This window comes from Thamnophis elegans, chromosome 7, assembly GCF_009769535.1.
Source record: "Thamnophis elegans isolate rThaEle1 chromosome 7, rThaEle1.pri, whole genome shotgun sequence".
In the NCBI taxonomy this organism is placed as follows: Eukaryota; Metazoa; Chordata; class Lepidosauria; order Squamata; family Colubridae; genus Thamnophis; species Thamnophis elegans.
Genome location: NC_045547.1, coordinates 13,914,258 through 13,935,439, shown reverse-complemented (window position 1 = coordinate 13,935,439; position 21,182 = coordinate 13,914,258). Strand labels below are relative to the sequence as shown.

The window sequence follows — 21,182 nt, the reverse complement described above, 5'->3', positions numbered from 1 at the left end:
TAACATCAGGGCTTCAAGATGCTGAAAAATTGGAAATTATATATTTCCAAAGTTGAAGAATTAGCCTCTTAGCACTAAACGGTTAATCCAGATAAATGGTATGGGAAGCGAGGTGAAATCGAGTTGATAGAAGAACAAATGAATACAATCCTTAATTTGTAAGTGCTTAAATGCAAAATTAGAGAGGAATACTCTTTAAATTATTTGCCTAGATTAAACATCCAAGAGGCAAATATAAATAGAGGCAAAGATCAAGAGAGGAATTTGGGAGGCAAGTAAAAAAAAAAAAGCATAGCATTTAAAGCATTGAAGCGGGCAAGGGATAATGGATAGATGATGCTTTTTTTCTTTTTATATTGTTGTTTTGATTTACCTCTCTTTTTTCCTATCTTTTAAAGCGTAGCAATTAAAATATTGAATCTGAGTTGCTTTGCCTTTTCTCTCTCTCTCTCTCTTCTCCATTTCCTTTTTCCTTTTTGCAAGTAGGTAACATGATTAGAAATTACATAAGAAAGAAAGAAAGAAAGAAAGTCTTTTAATAAAGGATAATATAATTAAAAGTTGGAATGTGATTGAAATAAGAGAAGGGGGAATATTAGTGCATATATTTTTTATATCATAAGAGAAAATGTGGAACAATTGAACGATAGATTATAATTTAATGCAAGTGTGTGTTAAATACGTAAGTGGATTGAATGTAAGGATTATGATGAACTTGATCAGTTTTGTTTGTATTGCAATATATGACACCCAGATGCTGCACTGTTGACGTATTGATTTGATGTTTTTGTAAAGAATAAAAAATAAAAAACTTGAAAAAAATTATTTGCAATTATGATTCCGTTAATACAAATTCCAAAGCAACAATAAAAGCCAGGTAAGCGTGCCGTAAGTATTTTGAGCGAGGTGAGATAAAGGGAGAACATTCACCCATCCCACCAAATTTTACTTGCAGCTGGATATTTTACAGGCCGTAACAAGAACATCAGATGAGCTGTGGGATGTTCTGTTTCTAGAGCTGTTTCCCCAGTATTGGAAGCAGGGATTAAACCAGGAAAGAAGTTTGCTCTGAAGCTGAAGAGAGAAAAAGTTAGTTTAATATGGAATGAACGAAAATGCTTTGTGGGGAAGGACCCTGCTTATTTTCAACACCGAGGAAGAAAAGGACAATGAATGTGGACCTTTTTATGAGAGCGTTTTCTATTACTTTTATTTTGCTCTCGAGCTTTTTTTCCTGTGAAAAGAGGGGAAATTCCATAGAAGAAGGGCGGAGAAAAATGAAGAATCTTAGGCAACCAGATTAGGAAAGTTTGCCAGTTTAGGAGAGTTAGTTGTCAAACATCCAAATCAGTGGTGGGATCCAAATAATTTAACAACCGGTTCTCTGCCCTAATGATTTTTCCCAACAACCAGTTTACCAAACTGCTCAGAAAGTTTACAACCAGTTCTCCCGAAGTGGTGCGAACTGGCTGAATCCCACCACTGATCCAAATGTAAATCACATGACTGCAGGGATACTGCAATGGTCATAAGTGTGAAACATGGTCACTTTTTAGTGCCATTGTAACTTTGAATGCTCACTAAATTTGAGTTTGAGAGGCCTGCAGAGTGCTCCTGGGGACGGGGGGGGGGAATGAGCAAAAAACTCCCTGTTTTCCAGTAAAATGGGCTCAGTTTTTGCCAAAAACAGGGCATGCATAGCCTTTGGAGGATTGTAGAGTGCTCCTAGGGGCTGGGGGGGGGGGGATGAGCAAAAAATGGACCGTTTTTCACCCATTTTTGCCCTTTGCAGCCCCTAGGAGCACTCCCAAACCCTCTGCACGTCCATTTTTGCGATGGGGTGGGATTTTGGGAGGCCAAAAATGCTGTATTCAGAATAGGACACACCCAGATTTTCACCCTCTTTGGGGTGGTGGGTGGTGGGAAAGCTGTGTCTTATACTCTGAAAAATACAGTAGTTTTCAAGTTTGGGTTTAGCATGCTAAGTGCCATTCTCTATTATGATCTGCTAACCCAGGTATGGGATTTAGTGTGTTATGTGAATTCAGGCAGTAAGGATGCTACTTCATGCTTTCCAGGTTTCTCAGTTTTTAGGGCCTGTGTTGTGGATTATATTTGCAATGATTGTGCCAGCTGTATGTAGGCCTTTTTTAAAATAGTTTAGTAGTTTAGTATTTAATAGTTTTAAATAGTCTCTAGGATTTGCTCAGTGATCCTGGATTATTCTAGTAGTTCCATGATTTTTCTGTCTCTCTGACTTTTGTGTTTCCTAAGATAAAACCCTTGTAAACCTGGGCAGTTGCAACAAAACCCTGTTGCTATGGAAAGTTTAAGGTGACCTAAAGCCCAGTTTAATGCGAAAGTAAAAGGTTCTGTCTTAGCTCTGGCATGTTAAACAAAGTTTTGCCCAGTAGTTCAGTTGGAGTTTACATAGTTTAGGTACTCATTAAACCACAGTTCAGAAATTCTTCTGAGAGCGTCTCTGCTTTCATTTTCCTCCTCCTCCTAAGATAACCTTAGCCAACCTGATGTTGTCCAGAAGTGTTTGCCTACAGCTCCTTTCCTCCTTTCCAACTAGCACTAGATATGATGTATGGAAACCCACCACATCTCCAGGTTCAGGAAAGCCATTCTAAAGCACTGTTTCCAATGCAACAAAAAGTTGTCAGAAAACATATCTAGGCACTTTGGAATACAGAAGACCTTGAAACTTTGGACACATGAAGAATGTCAGAGTTTGTTGCAGTAAACAAATCTAGAAAGCGCGCGCGCGCACACACACACACACACACACACACACACACACACACACCCACCCCAGGGGTGGGTTCCTGCCAGTTCTAACCTCTTCTATAGAAGAGGTTCCACAAATCTACAGTGCTGTTTAGAACCGGTTCCAGCTCCTTCCCCCCCCCCGCCTGTCCGCACATCATCAAGATGAAGAGCGAGAGGAGGAATTCTGGGAGTTGAAGTCCACAAGTCTTAAAGCTGTCAAGTTTGAACACCCCTGGGGGTTTTTTTCTAAAGGGTTAGGGGTGCAAGGGTCTTGTAACTTGACAGCTTTAAGACTTGCCTGCTTCAAATGCCAGAGTTTGTAAGCCAACATTTTGGTTGCTAAGCAAGAGCGTTTTTAAGTGAGTTTCACCACATTTTACAAGTTGACCACACCCACCCAGTCACATGGATGCAAAGTCACTCCCATAAAGCAGATCACACCTACAGAAGAGGTTCTAAACATTTTTGAAACCCACCATACATACATACATACATACATACACACATACATACATACATATTTTTTTGGAGTGTAAGATGCACTGGAGTATAAAATGCACCAAGATTTTGAAGAGGCAAATTAATTAAAAAAAGGTTTTGCACTCTGCAGACCTCCCAAAAACAGCCCATTTTTCAAAAAACGGGCCCATTTTTTGTCAAAAAAGGGCATGCATAGCCTTTAGGAGGCTTATAGGGTGCTCTTGGGGGCTGGGAGGGGCAAGAATGAGCAAAAATGGTCTGGTTTTTGCTCATTTTTTGCCCTCCCCAGCCCCCAGCATCACTCTGGAAGCCTCCTAAAGGCTATACACAGCTATTTTTGCAAAGGGGGTGGGGTTTTGGGAGGCCACAAATGCTGTATTCAGTGAATAAGACGCACCCAGATTTTCACCCTCTCTTTTGAAGGAAAAAAGTGCATCTTATACTCCAAAAAATACAGTATATAATATATATAACACATAAGATCTATATACAATACCAAGAGTGGTTCTTCCAATGTGGTAGAGAGGAGAGATTGGTTTCAGTTCCAGCAGCAGACTAGTTTTTAACTCAGCACAGACTCAGAGTTATAGTACTAAGCCACGCCCAGGCTCCAAAGTGTTTCAGCTCCCATTCGCTCACCTTGTTACTAAGCCCTATTTCAGTTCATGAATATATCTACTCTGACAAAGAGGGAGACAAATCCCTTGTGTTTCTAACCACACTTGAACAAATAAAGTATTCTATTATATTCTATTCTCTTTGTAGCACCATCTCCTTGTGGTTTCTTGGCTTCACACTTTAATTCTTAGTCGCCAGCAGAAACAAACCTTAATTATACCTTTCCCTCTTGCTAGTGGCTTCTTCTATCTAATCATGGAGTGCAGAAACATTTTAATCGATTACTTTGTAAAAAGACATTATATTTTGATGGTGCTGAACAAATAAAGTATGCTCAGAGTAGTGTGACATGAATGTAGACTGTTTCAGCAAATATATTCGTGCTCTTTTAATCACTTTAGGTATTATAGCGGTTGTTCTGAATAGAGGATCAAGCTTTTTTGAAACTTGTGTTTTGCAGATTATCCTATCAAAGAAATGATGATGATGATGAAGAAGCTGCCCGAGAGCGACGCAGACGAGCCCGTCAAGAAAGACTGCGGCAAAAAGAAGAGGATGACTTAGGGCAAGGAATTGAGAAACCTGAAATGAATGCCCAAAATAAGTAAGATTCTGTTACATGAATAGTTTTGGGGGAGCTTCATTCTAGGCCATAGGGGATTTAATCAAGGAAAGGTAGCGGAACAATGTAGTTGCTCCTGTACTTCAATACATTGTTCTATCTATATCATCTATCCTCTAAAGTGGAAGGAAGTTCTTGGTGCAGCTCAGCGGTGGGTTCCGGATCCCGTTGCAACCGGTAGGTGCAACGGGGCTGCGCGTCCACCACATGAAAACGCGCATACACACAGAGCACGTGCATATATACTTACCACCTGCAGCGCTCCAGTTGTTCAGCGGAGCGTTGCGCAGGCGCTATATGCTTCGTGCGCATGTGTGGAAGCCTCAAACAGCTCAAATACAGGTAAGGAGTTCTGGGGCGTACCTGTCGTTCTCACCACTGGTGCAGCTTTACAGACTCACTTTCTTGGTTAGGAGAGAATATATCTCTCTATATACCTACTTACCTACCTACCTACTTCCTATCTATTTCTCTCTCTCTCTCTCTCTCTCTCTCCCTCCCTCCCTCCCTCCCTCCCTCCCTCCCTCCCTCTCTCTCTCTCTCTCTCATCTGTCTGTATCTATCTATCACAGAAGTGTAAAACTCGATTTCAATTAGGGTTGCATCAAGGTTGTTATTGACTTCGGAGGGCAGGGGGTGGGCATGGCCAGGTCGGGTGTACCTTAGAGTGGGTGTGACATGGGACTTGTGTCGGGGCACCTATGGTGGCCAAGTGCTAAGGGAGGACTTCCTTCAGACCCTCCCTCATTCTCATTATAATCTTCTTTCCTTCCTTCCTTCCTTCCTTCCTTCCTTCCTTCCTTCCTTCCTTCCTTCCTTCCTTCCCTTCTTTTTCCTTCCCTCTTCATTCTCCTTTCTTCTTTCTTCCTCTCTTTCCTTCTTTTTCCTTCCTGGCTCTCTTCCCATCTTCCCTTCTTTTTCTTTGTCTTTCCTCTTTCCCTTTCTCCTTTCCTGTCCCTTCTTGCATGCTCAAATGCAAAAGGGGAAACATTCCTCCTTTTATTTTGTTTTTAGTTTGTTTTGATAGCCCTCTGCCAGCTAAAATGGGGGGCTGAATGCAGGCTGATCCTTTGTTGTTTCCATGCCGGCCCAACGGGTCAGATCTAAGCACTTGTGGGCTGAATCCAGCCCTTGGGCTTTGTGTTTGACACCCCTGATCTATCATCTATACATTTCTATTTTTAAAAGAGCAGTCGGGTTTCCCTGTGTTTTAGGGAATTGATTCTGTGATCAGATTTTTCACCAGGTATCCTCCATTCAGCTCCATGTTTAGCTGAAGACAAGGAACTTAAAAATAAAAGCCTTAAAAAACAGAAGTTGGTTTTGCATCTAGAAGCCCCTTCTCGTGTTGTACCCTTAGCGACTTGAATGAGTCTCAACATTTTGACGGACCTGATTGGAAGTATAAATGAGTAGAGATTTTTGGCGTTTTCAAATTACAGGACATTAAAAACCATATGATGTAAAACCCACTATGACACCCTGGAGGACCTTTGACGGTCAAAATAAATAACCTGGGTTTGTGTGTTGGAATTTGGCAAGTTTATGTCTTTGTATGTAATGGTTGGACTCAACTGTTCGCTGTCCGATTAGGACTGCTTCAAATCCCAATTCATTGTGAGGTTCCCTATCTCTTAGTCAAACCTGTCTATGATGATAAAATGGGGAGGGCAGAACGCAATTGAAACAATCCCCATAGTGCTTCAGGTCATAACATAAAAAATAAGAAAAGGAAGGAGAGAGAGTAGGAAGGGAAAGAGGAAGAGCAGGAGCAAAGGAGAGGTAAGGGAAGAAGGAAGGGGAAGGAGAGGAGGAAGGAAGAAAGTAGAGAAGGGAGAGAGGGTGAAAAGAAAGAGGTAAGGAGAGAAGGATGGAAAGGAGAGAAAGAGGAAGAGAGAGGGTAGGAAGGGGAAGAGGAAGAGCAGGAGTAGGAGAAAGGTACAGGAAGAAGGAAGGGAAAGGAGAGTAGGAAGGAAGAAAGTAGAGAAGGGAGGGAGGGAGAAAAGAAAGGGAAAATAAGGTGGTGTTACAACAGGAGGAAGAGATGGTAAACAAAGCAACCCAAACAGTATATTATAACCTATTAAATGAAATAATAAATGTATAAGAATGATAAATGTTAAAACACCTGTAACCAAACGACGTGCTGTATGTGATGATGGGGTTTTGTTTTGTTTTATTATTATTGTGTGTATGTGTTGTCTATGTAATAAAAATAAAATAAAAATTATTAAAAAAAAAATAAGAACAAGAGACAAATCAATAAAACTATAACTCTGCATCTCTTCTAGCATTGCAGAAGGAGAGTCCAGAAGTACTTCTACAGTGACCACTGTTACGACCACTCTAGGTGATGGAGACGACGATGCTGTGTTCCGGGAGAGGATGGCGCGGAGGGAGGAAAGGCGTCAAAAGCGTCTTCAAGAAGCATTGGAGCGCCAAAAGGAACTTGACCCAACTGTTACCGATGAGACCGTGTCCTTCACAAGCAAAAAAGTGGTGAATAATGTGGAGGAAAATGAGACCCCGGGAAAAGAAGAAAAGGTAGAAACCCACAGAAGACACTATGAGGTGGAGGAAACAGAAACCATCACTAAATCGTACCAGAGGAACAACTTGCAGCAGGATGAAGAGGATGAAAAGAAAGATGAGGAATACAAAGAAGAGATGGAAGACCAGAAACCAAAGCCACAAGCCCTAGAGGAGAATCAGGTAGAATTAACTGTAGAGAAGGAGAATATAGACAATGAGGAGGAATCTGCAGTCTTGGAGGGAAAACATCTTGAGGTAAATGCAGAGGGGAACAAATTAGACAATGGCACCCATGTCCTTGCCAGTTCAAAGGAGGACCTCAGCATGACAGTAGTCGTAGGTGAAAATAAGGAGGAAGACAATGAGGCAGAAATGAACCAGATACAAATTGAGGAGAGGGAAAGGCTGGAGAGGAAAGAAAGGGAGAGAGCCGAAGCTGAGGAGCAGAGGAAAGCAGAGGAAGAAAAAGAGAGATTGGAAGCAGAGAAAAGAGAAGCTGAGGAGAAAGCAAAAAGAGAAGCTGAGGAGAAAGCAAAAAGGGAAGCTGAGGAGAAAACAAGGCTTGAGGCAGAAGAGCGGGAGAGGGTGAAGGCAGAAGAACAGCGGAAGGCTGAGGAGGAGAGAAAGAGGAAGGAGAAGGAAGAGGCAGAGAAGAAAAAAGCTGCCCAGGAGAAAGAGAGACGCGAGGCTGAGGAGAGGGAGAGGAGGAAGGCAGCCGAAGAGAAAAAAGCAGCGGAGGAACGAGAGAGGGCTAAGGAGAAGGAGAAGAGGGAGGCAGAGGAGAGGGCCAAAGCTGAGGCGAAGGCTAAGCTAGAAGAGGAGAGGTTAAAGGCCAAGCAAAAGGCCGAGGAGAAAAAGGTAGACCAGCTGAAAGGCAAGAAAGGGGACGAGAAGAAAATAGAAGAGAAGCAGGTAAAAGAGAAGAAACTCCAAGAGGAGAAAATCACAGCAGCTTCCCTCAGGAAACAGGTAGAGTAAACATTTTGCACCCAACCACCGTTTTTGCCTGTGTTTTGTAGAAAATGTAATGCATTTCACCAGAAAAAAAAGAGAGAGAAACTGGAATTTGTTCAGTTATCTCCTTCCACTTTGGGCTACTAACTCTTGCCAATGTTTTATTCCTTTTCGGATTTAAGCTTCTAGCTTCGCCTCTCCGTAGCATGATCAATGCATGACATGTTGATTAAGCTGCTCTCTCTTCTAGTCGCTTGAATCTTCTGGAAATCTATGCATGCTCGATTCTTCACAGCTTCTTTGTCTTCCCTTTCTGTGGCTGATGGTTGGACAAGGAAGGTAGCCAAAGGCCTACGCCAGGTCCAGAAGCACAGCATGAGCCATGGATGAGCACTGGGAAACCTTGGTGGTAAGAGAGTTGAATAAGCATCCACAAGTAATTAGAAGCAAGCACAGCCGGGATACCCTGCTGAGATATGTGAGAACACGAGCACACCAGAGCAGAGGAGAGGGTGCCAATGCGCAAAGGGAAGTCACTGTGGCCACCCGAGGGGAATGGCGTGCACAGCAGCAGATGCGAGGTTGTATGAGCACAGCTTTGTAAAGCTACGGTAGTTAGTAGCAGCTGTTAATAGGGCTTGCGATGGGATTGATGTTTTCCTCTTGAAAAAATATTGCAAAAGGGGGAAGAAAATAAAGTGGAAGCTAAAAAAGGAAACCTACAGGAGAAGAAGCTTCAGCCAGCCTTCAGGAAAGAGGAGGTAACTATCACTTGCGGGTTGAGTGGGGCGTGTGGGAAGTAGGCCGAAACCCCCCACATTGCCTGTGTCCATCATGAGATCCCATAGCGAAGGTCAAAGGTCATTCCATCCAATTTCAAGCTTAGGAGCAACCTGACTCAAGTTCACCTTTTCTCCAGCAGCCATCTTGAAGACTGCCTCAAGGTGTTGGCCAAAAGCAGACAAGGGCTTTCCAAAACTGGCTGTACGGTGAAGCAAGCATCACCTTATTCCAGTTGGTTTTATATTGTGCTGTGTGAGCTGAATATTTAACTCGCTTCTTTGGTGTATGATGAACATCAGAGAAGTGTTTTAAGTTTTCCTGAGCTAAGATCACACCTGAGAACACAACATGGGCCATGGAAATTGGACCTAGATTTGTGTGGAATTCCTGAGTGCCCTCTAGTTAAACCTTCTTGCCTTAATTTCTCCCTCCACTTTGTGACTTTTCTTGATGGAATTGATGTTTTAGATCAGGGGTCTCCAACCTTGGTAACGTTAAGCCTGGTGGACTTCAACTCCCAGAATTCCCTGGCCGGCATAGCTGACTGAGGAATTCTAGGAGTTGAAGTCCTCCAGGCTTAACGTTGCCAAGGTTGGAGACTCCTGATTTAGATTATAGATGCCTCAAGATATCTTTAGTTCTGTAATCTGAATTTAACCCAATGATTCTGTTTCTTTTTATTTATTTAAGTTTTTTTAAAAATTTTATAACATCTAAAAATTCCAATTTCAATAATTCTGTTTCTTAATATAAACTATGCACTCTCCAAAATCTCCTTTCTTTTTTTGACTCCCCCCCTCCCCTTGGTTTACAAAAAGTGGTGCATTGCATTTCTACTTAAACTCAGAAGCTGGTGCCATGGTGTTTTACTGTCTGGTGAGTAAAAGTATTGGTATCAAACCATCGTTCTTAATCATCTTCAGGTAGGATACTGCAGATACCAAAATGTACTCTTAGGTTAGCCACTTTTGAACATTTTATCACTTATTTTACTTGCCATCCATGAAACATTACTCTAAATCAGCCTGCTAGAGGAATTATAATAATTTTGAATGGATCATGTGTTTAATGTCTGCATTTATAAAATGCCTGTAGGAGAAATTTTATACCATTATGCAACTCCGAATCCGCTTCAAGGTGCTGGTCGCTACCTATAAAGCCCTACATGGCATCGGACCTGGGTACCTGAGAGACCGCCTCCTGCCGATTACCTCTCTCAGACCAATTAGATCGCACAGGTTAGGTCTCCTCCGGATTCCATCTGCCAGCCAATGTCGGCTGGCGACTCCCCGGGGGAGGGCCTTCTCTGTTGCAGCTCCGGCCCTCTGGAATGAGCTCCCTGTTGAGATCCGGACCCTTACTACCCTCCCGGCCTTCCGCAAAGCCACCAAGTCCTGGCTGTTCCATGTAACATGTAAAGCTTCAAAAACTGAGAAAGAAATGTAGGGTTACTTCTAAGTAGTTTATTTTATTGTTCCTGACCTATAGATAGAAAATCTTGCTGAACTAAAGCAACTACTTGCATTGTTGAAGATATCCTCTGGGAACTTTTAGGGAGGAGCTATCTTGATGCTTTTCCTCCCAATTGAACAATCTCAACTTCGTTGTCTCTTGGTCTTTTGGAATCTAGATTATATTCCAGCACATAACATGATGTTTCTTTCTTGGGCTTTCTGGTTTTCTTGGATTGAGCTCATGTTTTTGCTGCATGTCTTCCTCAAAGGCACCTCTGTGTTCCTCTACAGATAAGGCTCAAGGCTTCCATTTAGATATATAAGGAAAGAGTGAATCATGAAGAAGGGAATCATGAAGAAGCTGAAAGATATACCTCCAAATATGTGAGGGTTGGAGCTTCCGGATTTAGAAGCTCCATTGGAGGAGACAGAAATAAACTACTCTCTCTGATACGGGATTCCACTGATAATAGCCCTAGGTAGACTTTATGGATCCAGGGGTGGGATTCCAAATCTTTTCCTACCGGTTCTCTGAGAGAGCGCTTTGCGCATGCGCAGCACTCAAAGACTGTCCATGGTGTCAGCGCTGGTGAGCTGAACTGTTTTTTAGCTCAGCTGAGACACGGCAATCCACTCTGCTGCGCGATTCAGCTGAGCTAAAAAACCAAGGGAATATAGGACAGGAAACAACAGGGGCGGGAGGGCGTGGCCAACCAGAGATGGTATTTGCCGGTTCTCCAAATTACTCAAAATTTCCGCTATCATTCGCCTGAACGGGCCCGAACCGGCTGAATACCACCTCTGGATACTACTTTTTAGGCATACAATGGGAAGATATCATTCTTAGTAATAGTGAGATTTGGTTAATGGGAGATTCCAGGAATAGCAGGGAGCTATATATCAATGGTAGAGAGGATGTTTTGCACACAGAAAGTTCCTGATCCCATTCTTGATATTTTTAGTTGAAAAAAAGAGGGAGATAGTAACGAAGGTAACAGTCCAATTCGGAAGACTTCTCTAGGAGTATCTAGGGGGCTGTTCTCAGTCAATAATGTAGACAGCCCTTGGTTGGCAGAGTTTCAATGAGTAGAAAGCCACCTTCAGCATCACATGAAATGAAGTTCTACAGCTTGCGAACGGTGGTCTCCATTCCTCAGCTACACCTTCCCGTAAATGACACGCCGTAACCAACATGCTTAGTCTCATAAACATCCCTTTGGAACCAACCAATGTACAGTATATTCTGACGGATACCAAAGTTTAAACGACAGTGTCTCCGCACTGCCAGCAGCCAGCGAGATCTTAGCTGTAAAGTCAGTCATCCTGGAAAAACTGAAAATAGCCAGACTGTAAGATGAAATTTCACGAGAAGCTGCCTTTCCCTGGTCTGTTTTGAGTTTATTTTACATCCGAGAATTTGTTCTGTTTTCTGGACTGCCTTAAGACCTTGGGTGTGTAGAGCTGGACTGTGCAAAGTTTGTCCTGAAGCAAGCTTTCTCATGACATGATAGTTGTGGTATTTCCTGCTTCCAGTTTGGCTAGACATGCTACATGAACAGCATTTACCGCCCCCCCCTTCCCCCTTTTCTTTCTTGCTTGCAATGTTCCCCTCCCCTTTAATGCACTTCTGTTTATAAGAAGATAAGCGGTTAGCCTAATCATTCTGCTCAGATTCTCGCAACCTGAGTTAAAACTTAAATTCAGATCCCTGATTTGGAATTTCCAAGGCAGCATTAAATATCTGAAATAACATTTTGGGAAGGGATAAAGAGTTAATTGTTTATTAACTCCCTGTACTTTAGACAGTCAATGCTGCATTAATCAAGCATATTTAAATGACCCTGTAGATTACCAAAAAAAAACAAAAAAAAAAAACATCTAGGCATCTTTAATTTCATAAGGAAGTATGTTATTTAAATATGCATGTTAAAAGCAAAAATTAATATCGATATTAGAACGGAAAGAAGGATCTCTCATCCTCTCTCCAATTCAGGTTGCTACCATAATTTCCCCCAGGAATTTGGAACAAACCCAGGACTTTTTGCTTGGCAGATCTAGGCTTGTTTCAGAAATACCATATCTAGTATGGTGAGGAATAGATTTTGAATTTCTCCCAGTCTTTTCTCCATGTAAAAGGGATCTGAAAGGTGGAAAAGATAGACTGACTAAACCGTGGTCATCCTACAAGAAGCCATTTCATTTCATTCATGTAAATATCATTTTTCCAAAGTACTTTCTTGCCCTTACGGAAAAGATACCAAGTCCTTTTTTTTTTTCAGGATTAATTCCAGGGTTGTGGATTCCTTTAGCCCAGGCTTCTTGTGCTGGAATGGTGTGTAGCAGGGATGGGATTCAGCCGGTTCGGGCAAACTGGATGCTAATTTTACATCTGCTTCGCCGAACCGGTAGTTGTAAGGATTGGCCGGCGCCACCCACCCTTCCCCTCCCAGGAGTCTCCACGCAGCCCGTTTTGGATGCCAGATAAGTGTGGGAAAGTGTGGAAATCCAGAAACGGGCCTGTTTCCAGAGCCCAGGGAAGGCCATTTTTGCCCTCCCGGAGGCTCAAAAAAAGCCTCCGGAGCCTGGGAAGGGCAAAAACGCCCCCCCCCCCCACATCATGGTGCAGGAGGCCAAGAAGGCCATGCTCACCATGGTCACGCCCACCTAGAAACTGGGCAGAGAACTGGTTGCTGAATTTTTTGGGCAGCCCTTGAAGAGCATTCGGAGACTTCAGCTTGTCCAGAATGCAGCCGCGCGAGCAATCGTGGGTGCACCTCGGTACACCCACGTTACACCTATCCTCCGCGAGCTGCATTGGCTGCCTATTGGTCTTCGGATACGCTTCAAGGTGCTAGTCGTCACTTATAAAGCCCTTCATGGTATTGGACCTGGGTACTTGAGAGACCGCCTGCTGCCAATTACCTCCAACAGACCGATTAGATCCCACAGATTAGGCCTCCTCCGAATTCCATCCACTGGCCAATGCCGACTGGCGACCACCCAGAGGAGGGCCTTCTCTGTGGCTGCTCCGGCCCTCTGGAACGAGCTCCCCATGGAGATTCAGACCCTCACCACCCTCCAGGCTTTCCGCAAAGCCCTTAAAACCTGGCTGTTCCGACAGGCCTGGGGCTGATGAGTTCTTGTCCCCGCTCGAATGGTGTGTCTGTTGAGTTGTTTTTAAATTGTGGTATTGTTTTGTCCATGTCTTTTTTTCCTATTTGTATCCCCTCCCCCCCCCCTTGGTTTGTGAGCCGCCCTGAGTCCCTTCTGGGAATAGGGCGGCATAGAAATATAATAAATTCAATTCAATTCAATTCAATTTTTTGAATCCCACCAATGGTGTGTAGGTATGGCCTTGGGAGACAGGGCGATAAGACTAGCCAAGGAAGTGGTCTGTTAAAAGGCTGCTGAGCCCATAGCAGGAATGCGAATGTGACAAGAGGCTCAGAGGACATCCTCCCTAAATTCTTGAGATGTAAAGGAGACAGAAGGAGAAACGTAATATCAGACTTGCAAGATTTATAATGAAGTAGATTTAGCTCGTCTGATCTCCTGTCTGGTCTACCTCGTCAGGCTGACACGGGATGGGCTTGCTTTTCTCGTTGATATCCCAAAGGTGCTTTTTCCAGATGCAACTTGGACTTTCTGGTTTTTCTTTGAAGACATTTCGCTTCTCATCCAAGAAGCTTCTTCAGCATCTAGCTAGATGATTGTGAAACCTGAAGAAGCTTTTAGGATGAGAAGTGAAACACCTTCAAAAAAAACCCAGAAAGTCCAATTGCCCCTTTAAAAAGCATCTTTGGGACAGCCATGAGCTGGGTGACTGAGAATCTCCATAAACATCTTTCTGCCTTGATATTAGGAAAAGGCAAATAAATAGCACCCCCTAGAGTAGTGGTTCCCAAACTTGGCAACTTTAAGACTTGTGGACTTCAACTCCCAGAATTCTCGAACCAGCAGAGCTGGCTGGAGAATTCTGGGAGTTGAAGTCCACAAGTCTTAAAGTTGCCAAGTTTGGAACCACTGCCCTAGAGCAACTGTCACCCTGATGTTTTCTAGAGATGTTACATGTTTGAATCATCCTGATGGGTAATATAGAAGTTAGTGGTACCAGACTGAACTTGCTCTAGATTTAAAAAATAGTCCGATGGACTCCAGAAACGCTGTTTTCCAAACATAACAATGCCGAAAGCAGGATAAGCCACTGAACCGAATTCGGATTTCCTGAGCCTTCCTCCTGAAATCAATGAGATTTGTCTCATTAAATTGATTTAGATTGATATCTCAGTGAGCCTCCTTGCCATCTGGATCAGGATCAATTTAGTCGGGGAAGAGCATTCCGCACAGTTGTTCATTTGCTATTTCCGATTTGCGTTGGCCACTGCTTTAGCTGATGTCGCTCATGACATTAATCTCTCCTGCAGACCCGAACAAGTTTTCTGGAACGCTGCACTCTGCACACAACTCCAATTAGCATCAAGGCATGTCTCGGCATGCTTGATAGTCAGATGGTCAAGAGCAGCTCCAAAAGGCACTAATCCGAAAATGTTTCTGGGTAAGGGGAGGTGGGAAGCCAAGACAAACGATGCACAAAACTTGCTACATGTCCAGATCCGAATTGGGAGGATAATTCTCGACTTGGCTTATCTTGGAGATTATTTACGAAACGTCCATTTAAATGTTTCCGCAAACCTTGTAATGCATCTTTTGGCTGCCTCTTAGCAGCACTGTTTACAAGTACCGTAATAATATTCCAAACCAATTGATTCCTACTTCATAGACAAAGGGACTTTGGGACTCAGTTGGATGGGAACAAGGAAGTGTCCCGTATGCACATCCAACCCAGAGGGGCCAGAACCAGATGTTACACAGGCTGTAGCACATCTACCGTATTTTTCATAGTATAAGACGCACCGGAGTATAAGACCCCACTAAGATTTTGAAGAGTCAATTTTTTAAAAAAAGGTTTTGCACTCTGCAGGCCTCCCAAAAATGCCCTGTTTTTTTGTGAAAACAGGCCTGGTTTTTGTCAAAAAAAGGGGCATGCATAGCCTTTAGGAGGCTTATAGAGTGCTCCTGGGAGCTGGGAGGGGGGCAAAAAAATTTTCCCTCCCCAGCCCCCAGGAGCATTCTGGAAGCCTCCTAAAGGCTATGCATGTCCATTTTGGTGGCGGTTTCAGGAGGCCAAAGATGCTGTATTCAGTAAATAAGACGCACCCAGATTTTCACCTTTTTTTTTTTTTTAGGGAAAAAGGTATGTCTTATACTCCGAAAAATATAGTAGTTAGGGATGACAGAAAGTGCTTCTTCCAAATTCTTTTTGATTGTAAGGAAAGGACACTTTTCAGCGACTTGGGCGAATGTGTATAAAAGGCAAGCCGGTGATAAAAATATGCTCCCCTACCCAAAAATCTGGACATAAACTTGTAGACAAATTTAAAGCTTTCAATGATTGCTTATTTAGCCCAGATATCATGTGGTTCCTTGGAATCCTCGCTATACAGATGAGCCACTTTTGAACGAGGGTCCAGTAACAATGGAAGCAAGTATTATTTTAAGCTTGTTTGCATGTGTAAAACCTTTTCCAATTCAGGGCTTTTTGTACAGAGCAAAGCTGAAGCTACAAGCTGTTTTTAGGACCTTACATGTGCAATAGATTAATAGTGATGCAGTGGCTCAGTGGCTAAGATGCTGAGCTTGTCGATCAGAAAGGTTGGCTGTTCAGCGGTTCAAATCCCGAGCACCGCGTGACAGGGTGAGCTCCCGTTACTTGTCCCAACTTCTGCCAACCTAACAGTTGGAAAGGATGTAAAAATGCAAGGAGAAAAATAGGAACCAACTTTGGTGGGAAGATAACAGCGTTCCGTGCGCCTTCGGCATTTAGTCATGCCAGCCACATGACCATGGAGACATCTTTGGACAGTGCTTCGGCTTTGAAACGGAGATGAGTACTGCCCCCTAGAGTCATAAACGACTAGCACATATTTATGAGGGGAACATTTACTTTTACCTAATAGTTCTTTTAACTTCCCATTCTCAGCGGAGATGGATGCCTCTGAACAACTCCTTCAGAGTCCTGGATGTAACTCTTTCTTTCTTTTTTTAACAACCGTGTCTCCTTATTAGATGAAAGATAACAAACTGAACAGAGATAAAATGCCCAAAGAAGAGGCAAAGTCCATCTGGGATCGCAAGAAGGGAATTCCAGATTCTAAGCCACAAAACGGGGAATGCATCCAAGAACTCCCTGCTCACAAGCTGAAGCACACCGAGCATGCTTTTGGGTAAGATATACACTCTGGGGCAACAACGTTTACACTTGGACCCAATTGTTGCCTTTTATGGGTCTTATTGCAACACGCTGGACTGCCATACAAAGGCCAAGAATGACTTTTTTGCATCACCTTGAAAGAGTATCTTGTTTTAGCTTGTCAGGGAACATAAATCAGCCTTCCCTAGTCTTGTAAATGGCCCTTGCTTAATCTTGCAAATGTTTTCATATCCACTGGGAAATTCTATCTCTTTGTCTATCTCTTATCTATCTACCTATCTACCTATCGAGAACCTGTTCCTTCCTTTTTTTTAGCAGATTTTTTTCCCCTTCTACCTTACAGTCATTATATCAACATTGTTATGTCGTCATACCTGTACATGTATATAATATTTTGCTTCTATATTTACACACCTTTATATACAGTTCTATATATATTTATATATATTGTTTTTTGGCTTAATTAATTTTGTTCCTGTTTTGCAGCCATTTGTAAAAAATTGTTCCAAATTTCATAATATTCCAACTCTTCTTTATCTTTTAATTTCAGTGTTAATTTGTCCATCTCTGCACAATCCAAAGTTTTTTATTACTAATTCGTCCAAGGGGGTATTATTTTGTTTCCAGCATTGGGCAAATACTATTCTAGCTGTGGTTAGCAGATGTGTTAATATGTACTTAATTTTCTTTGTATATTCCCTTGATTATTCCCAGCAGAAAGATTTCGGGTTTGTATTTTATCTGTTCTCCTATAATTTCTTGCACCCATTTCCAAATTTTTGTCCAATATTTTTGTGTTTCTGGGCAGGTCTACCATATGTGATAAAAAGTCCCTTGTACTTTTTTACACTTCCAGCAGGTCGGCTTCATGTTTGGGTATATTTTAGCCAATCTGGTTGGTGGTAAATGCCAATGATAAAACATTTTGTACATATTTTCTTTAAGTGCTGCTGATCGTGTTAGTTTATAATTTGTGTTCCAAATTCTTTCCCAATCCGCTAGATCTATGTTGTAACCAAAGTTTTTGGCCCACGCTATCATGCAACCTTTAACTTTTTCTTCTTCTAATGTTACTTCTAATAAATATTTGTAAATTTTCGTTATGAATTTATTTTCTGGGCCAATTAAAATTTTATCTATTTGTTGCAATTCTGTGTATATTCCATATTCTTTTACATCTTTTTTGTATCTCGATTGTAGTTGGAGATATGGCCTGTTCCTTCCTAAAACATTTCTATTTCTTTCTCAGCCGACCGGGGTTCAAAACCACACCAGGATCCGAAGATGCCAAACCGCAGGTGGAAGCTGGCAAGAGGGTGGAGGAGTTGCGCCGTCGGCGGGGTGAAAATGAGAGCGAAGAATTTGAGAAGCTGAAGCAGAAGCAACAGGAGACGGCGGTGGAACTGGAGGAGCTGAAGAAGAAGCGTGAAGAACGGAGGAAGATTCTGGAAGACGAAGAACAGAGAAGGAAGAAAGACGAGGCGGAGAGGAAAGTTCGGGAAGAGGTAAACAACACCGGTGCATTCAGAAAGGGAGCAAGGATGCTATTTTAGAGTAGGTGTGTCCCTGGGTTTCATACTTTGACTGGTTTTGCACAGGGCACTTAATCAGATAAGTTAGAAACCTAATGTCAGGGTTTGACCGATTCCCTAATTAAATCATGAGCCTCCAGCCAAGCTTCAAAAGAAATCCAGTTATTTATTATAACCTTCATGTCCGCATGTTCCAAATGAAGCCACCTCTGACCTCATTTAATTCACACCCCGGCTCTGGCCCTGTTTTCCCCTCCCCTCCAAGGTGTGTCATCAGTCACATTCCCCAACGAAGCAATTTTGCGGGTTGTAGAGTCCCTCCCTCCAGCCACTGTGGGTATCCATGGAGATGGCCTTAACATAGAGATGGCTGGAATGTGCTTTTGTTTTGTCTGAAATGTGATGCCCTCGCTGCAGCTGCGAGGCTCGGTTCCTCATCCCTCTGCTTATGGCAACTGGAGAGCAGGTCAGGAATACTTTGCGAGTTGACACCTAACAGATACAGAAAACCAGTTTGGCCTAGCAGTTTAAGCACCAGGCTAGAAACCAGGAGATGGCGAGTTCTAGTCCTGCCTTAGACATGAAACCCAGATGGGTAACCTCAGGGCCAATCACCAGATGACTGTAAATTCTAGTCCTGTTTTAGGCATGGAAGCCAAATGGGTGACTTTGGGCCAATCATCAAGAGACTGTAAATTCTAGTCTCGCCTTATGTATGAAACTGACTGGATGATCTTGGGCCAGTCCCTTTATTTCAACCATCTCACAGAGTTGGTATGGTGGAGGAAAACGAGGAAGGGTACAGGTGATGTACCCTACAAATGATGACCACAATTGAGCCCAAACTTTTTTGTTGTTAAGTGAGAAATTTGTTAAGTGAGTTTGCCCCATTTTACGACCTTTCTTGACACAGTTGTTAAGAGAATCATTGCAGTTGATCAGTTCGTAACCTGGTTGTTAAGTGAATCTGGCTTTCTCATTGACTTTGCTTGTCAGAAGGTGACAAAAGGTGAAATAGGGACATAGCAACGGTCATAAGTATGAACCAGTTGCCAAACGTCTGAAATGTTATCACATGATCATGGGGATGCTGCAAAGGTCATGTGTGAAAAACGGTCATAAGGCACTTTTTTCATTGCCCTTTGGATGGTCACTAAATGAACTGTTGTAAGTCGAGGACTACCTATATTAGGTACATTTCCTGCCTTGAGTTATAAAAATAATAAATAAAATAAATGCATGCAACCTGCTAAGCTTGGCTAGTGTTGATTTTAGAGTCTGAATGTGTGTGCCTTAGCATTTTTGTGAGAATAGAATAGAAATAGAATAGAATAGAACAGAAAATGGAATGGAATGGAATGGAATGGAATAGAATAGAATAGAATAGAATAGAATAGAATAGAATTCTTTATTGGCCAAGTGTGATGGGACACACAAGGAATTTGTTTTTGGTGCGGATGCTCTCAGTGTACATAAAGAAAAATAAAATAGAATACGTACATTCATCAAGAATCATAAGATACAACACTTAGTGATAGTCATAGGATAATAATAAACAATTAAATCATACTAGAAAACAAATAAAACAATATAAATTGTAAAGATACACGCAGCATGGTTATAGTCATAAGTGGGAATAGATAGGTACTAGGAAGGATGAGAAGAATAATAGTAATACAGTTTTAGTAAATAATTTGACAGTGTTGTGGGAATTAGTTGTTTAGCAGAGCGAGGGCATTCGGGGGAAAAACTGTCCTTGTGTCTTGTTGTTCTGGTGTGCAGAGCCCTGTAGCGTCATTTTGAGAGTACAAGTTGAATCAATTTATGTCCAGGATATGAGGGGTTTGTACATAACAGCCCTCTTCTAACCTAGTTAGTCTGTGGTTTGCTATAGCGTTTGAAGAAAGAAAACAGGTTAATTCAGTGACGGATAAGCATGTTGCAGCCACTGGGTTAAGCCAAAAGTGATAAAGTAATTTAGTTTTGGCTTAGGATGATATGTGAATCTGCTATTCTCTTTTTGGCTTAGCATGAGGTGTGTTTCCACTTGGCAGCGATTTATTCAATTTTAGCTTAGCAGAGTGAATGCACTAAGTCCCAAGAAGCGATTCTGTGTGATTTGTTTGGATTAATATACTGCATGGACGCTTCCATCGTGGGCTGTCAACCATGTGTCCAACCCTTTACTCCTACCCGAAGCTGAGAACCACAAAAGCAGATTTATGAGCTTGGGATCTGGATGTGCCTACTTGGTCCTCATTTATCAGTGATTACATTAAGGTGGAGCCTCCCTATTACCTTTTATTTTTTTTCTTACAGTGCCTTCGCTGGATGGGGTGGAGGCTGATGCACAAATTAGCGTCTTCTTTGTTCTGCAATATTTTAGGAATGCCCATTTTTATTCCCAGACTCTGCGAATTCCAACACTGTAGTTTTGAGTTTAGACTCATGAATGAATAAACCAGGTCATTGATCAATTGAACATACCGTATTTGAAACATAATATGGCTTAGCAAAATGGGCATTTAATTGGTCTCTTGTTCCATCTTTTGCATGAACTCCAGCAGTCATGGCTACCTGGAACCATTCAGGTGTTTTGATAATTTAACAGAACAGCCATCTATGGACTATATCTGGAAAATAAAAAAAAACTGAACACATTTTCAATATTATTTAAGAACAACCGTTATATTTTTTTTATTTAGTTTGTCAAACATGTACAAGATAGCAGGTATAAGTATGAACATGGACATGAACAAAGGAAATGAATACAAATAAATGGGGACGGTAGGACAGGGACGGTAGGCATGCTGCAGAGGTGGGTTCCTACCCGTTCGCACCTATTTGGTAGAACCGGTTCGTCAAATCTACCGAACCGGTTAGAAGAGGTTCCACCAGTGGACCTGGAAAGCAGGCCACACCTACAGAAGAGGTTCCAAAAAATTTTGAAACCCACCACTGGCATGCTGGTGCGCTTATGCACCCGCCCCCTTTACGGACCTCTTAGGAATGGGGTGAGGTCCATGGTAGACAGTTTAAGGTTGAAGCTGTGGGGGTTTGAGGATGTTACAAAGGAGTCAGGTAGAGCATTCCAGGCGTTGACCACTCTGTTACTGAAGTAACGTTTTCTGCAATCGAGTTTGGAACGGTTTATTCTGAGT

General features: G+C 42.4%; 1 protein-coding gene across 1 annotated transcript in view; it reads left to right on the top strand.

Moving 5' to 3' along the window:
• The window catches only part of LOC116511100 (caldesmon-like), a 130,426-nt gene that overhangs the window by 91,440 nt on the left and 17,804 nt on the right, over positions 1 to 21,182 (top strand). The window contains 5 exon segments of the mRNA XM_032220910.1: positions 4,334 to 4,477; positions 6,787 to 7,996; positions 8,665 to 8,742; positions 16,345 to 16,502; positions 17,739 to 17,994. Coding sequence (XP_032076801.1) covers positions 4,334 to 4,477; positions 6,787 to 7,996; positions 8,665 to 8,742; positions 16,345 to 16,502; positions 17,739 to 17,994 — 1,846 coding nt within the window.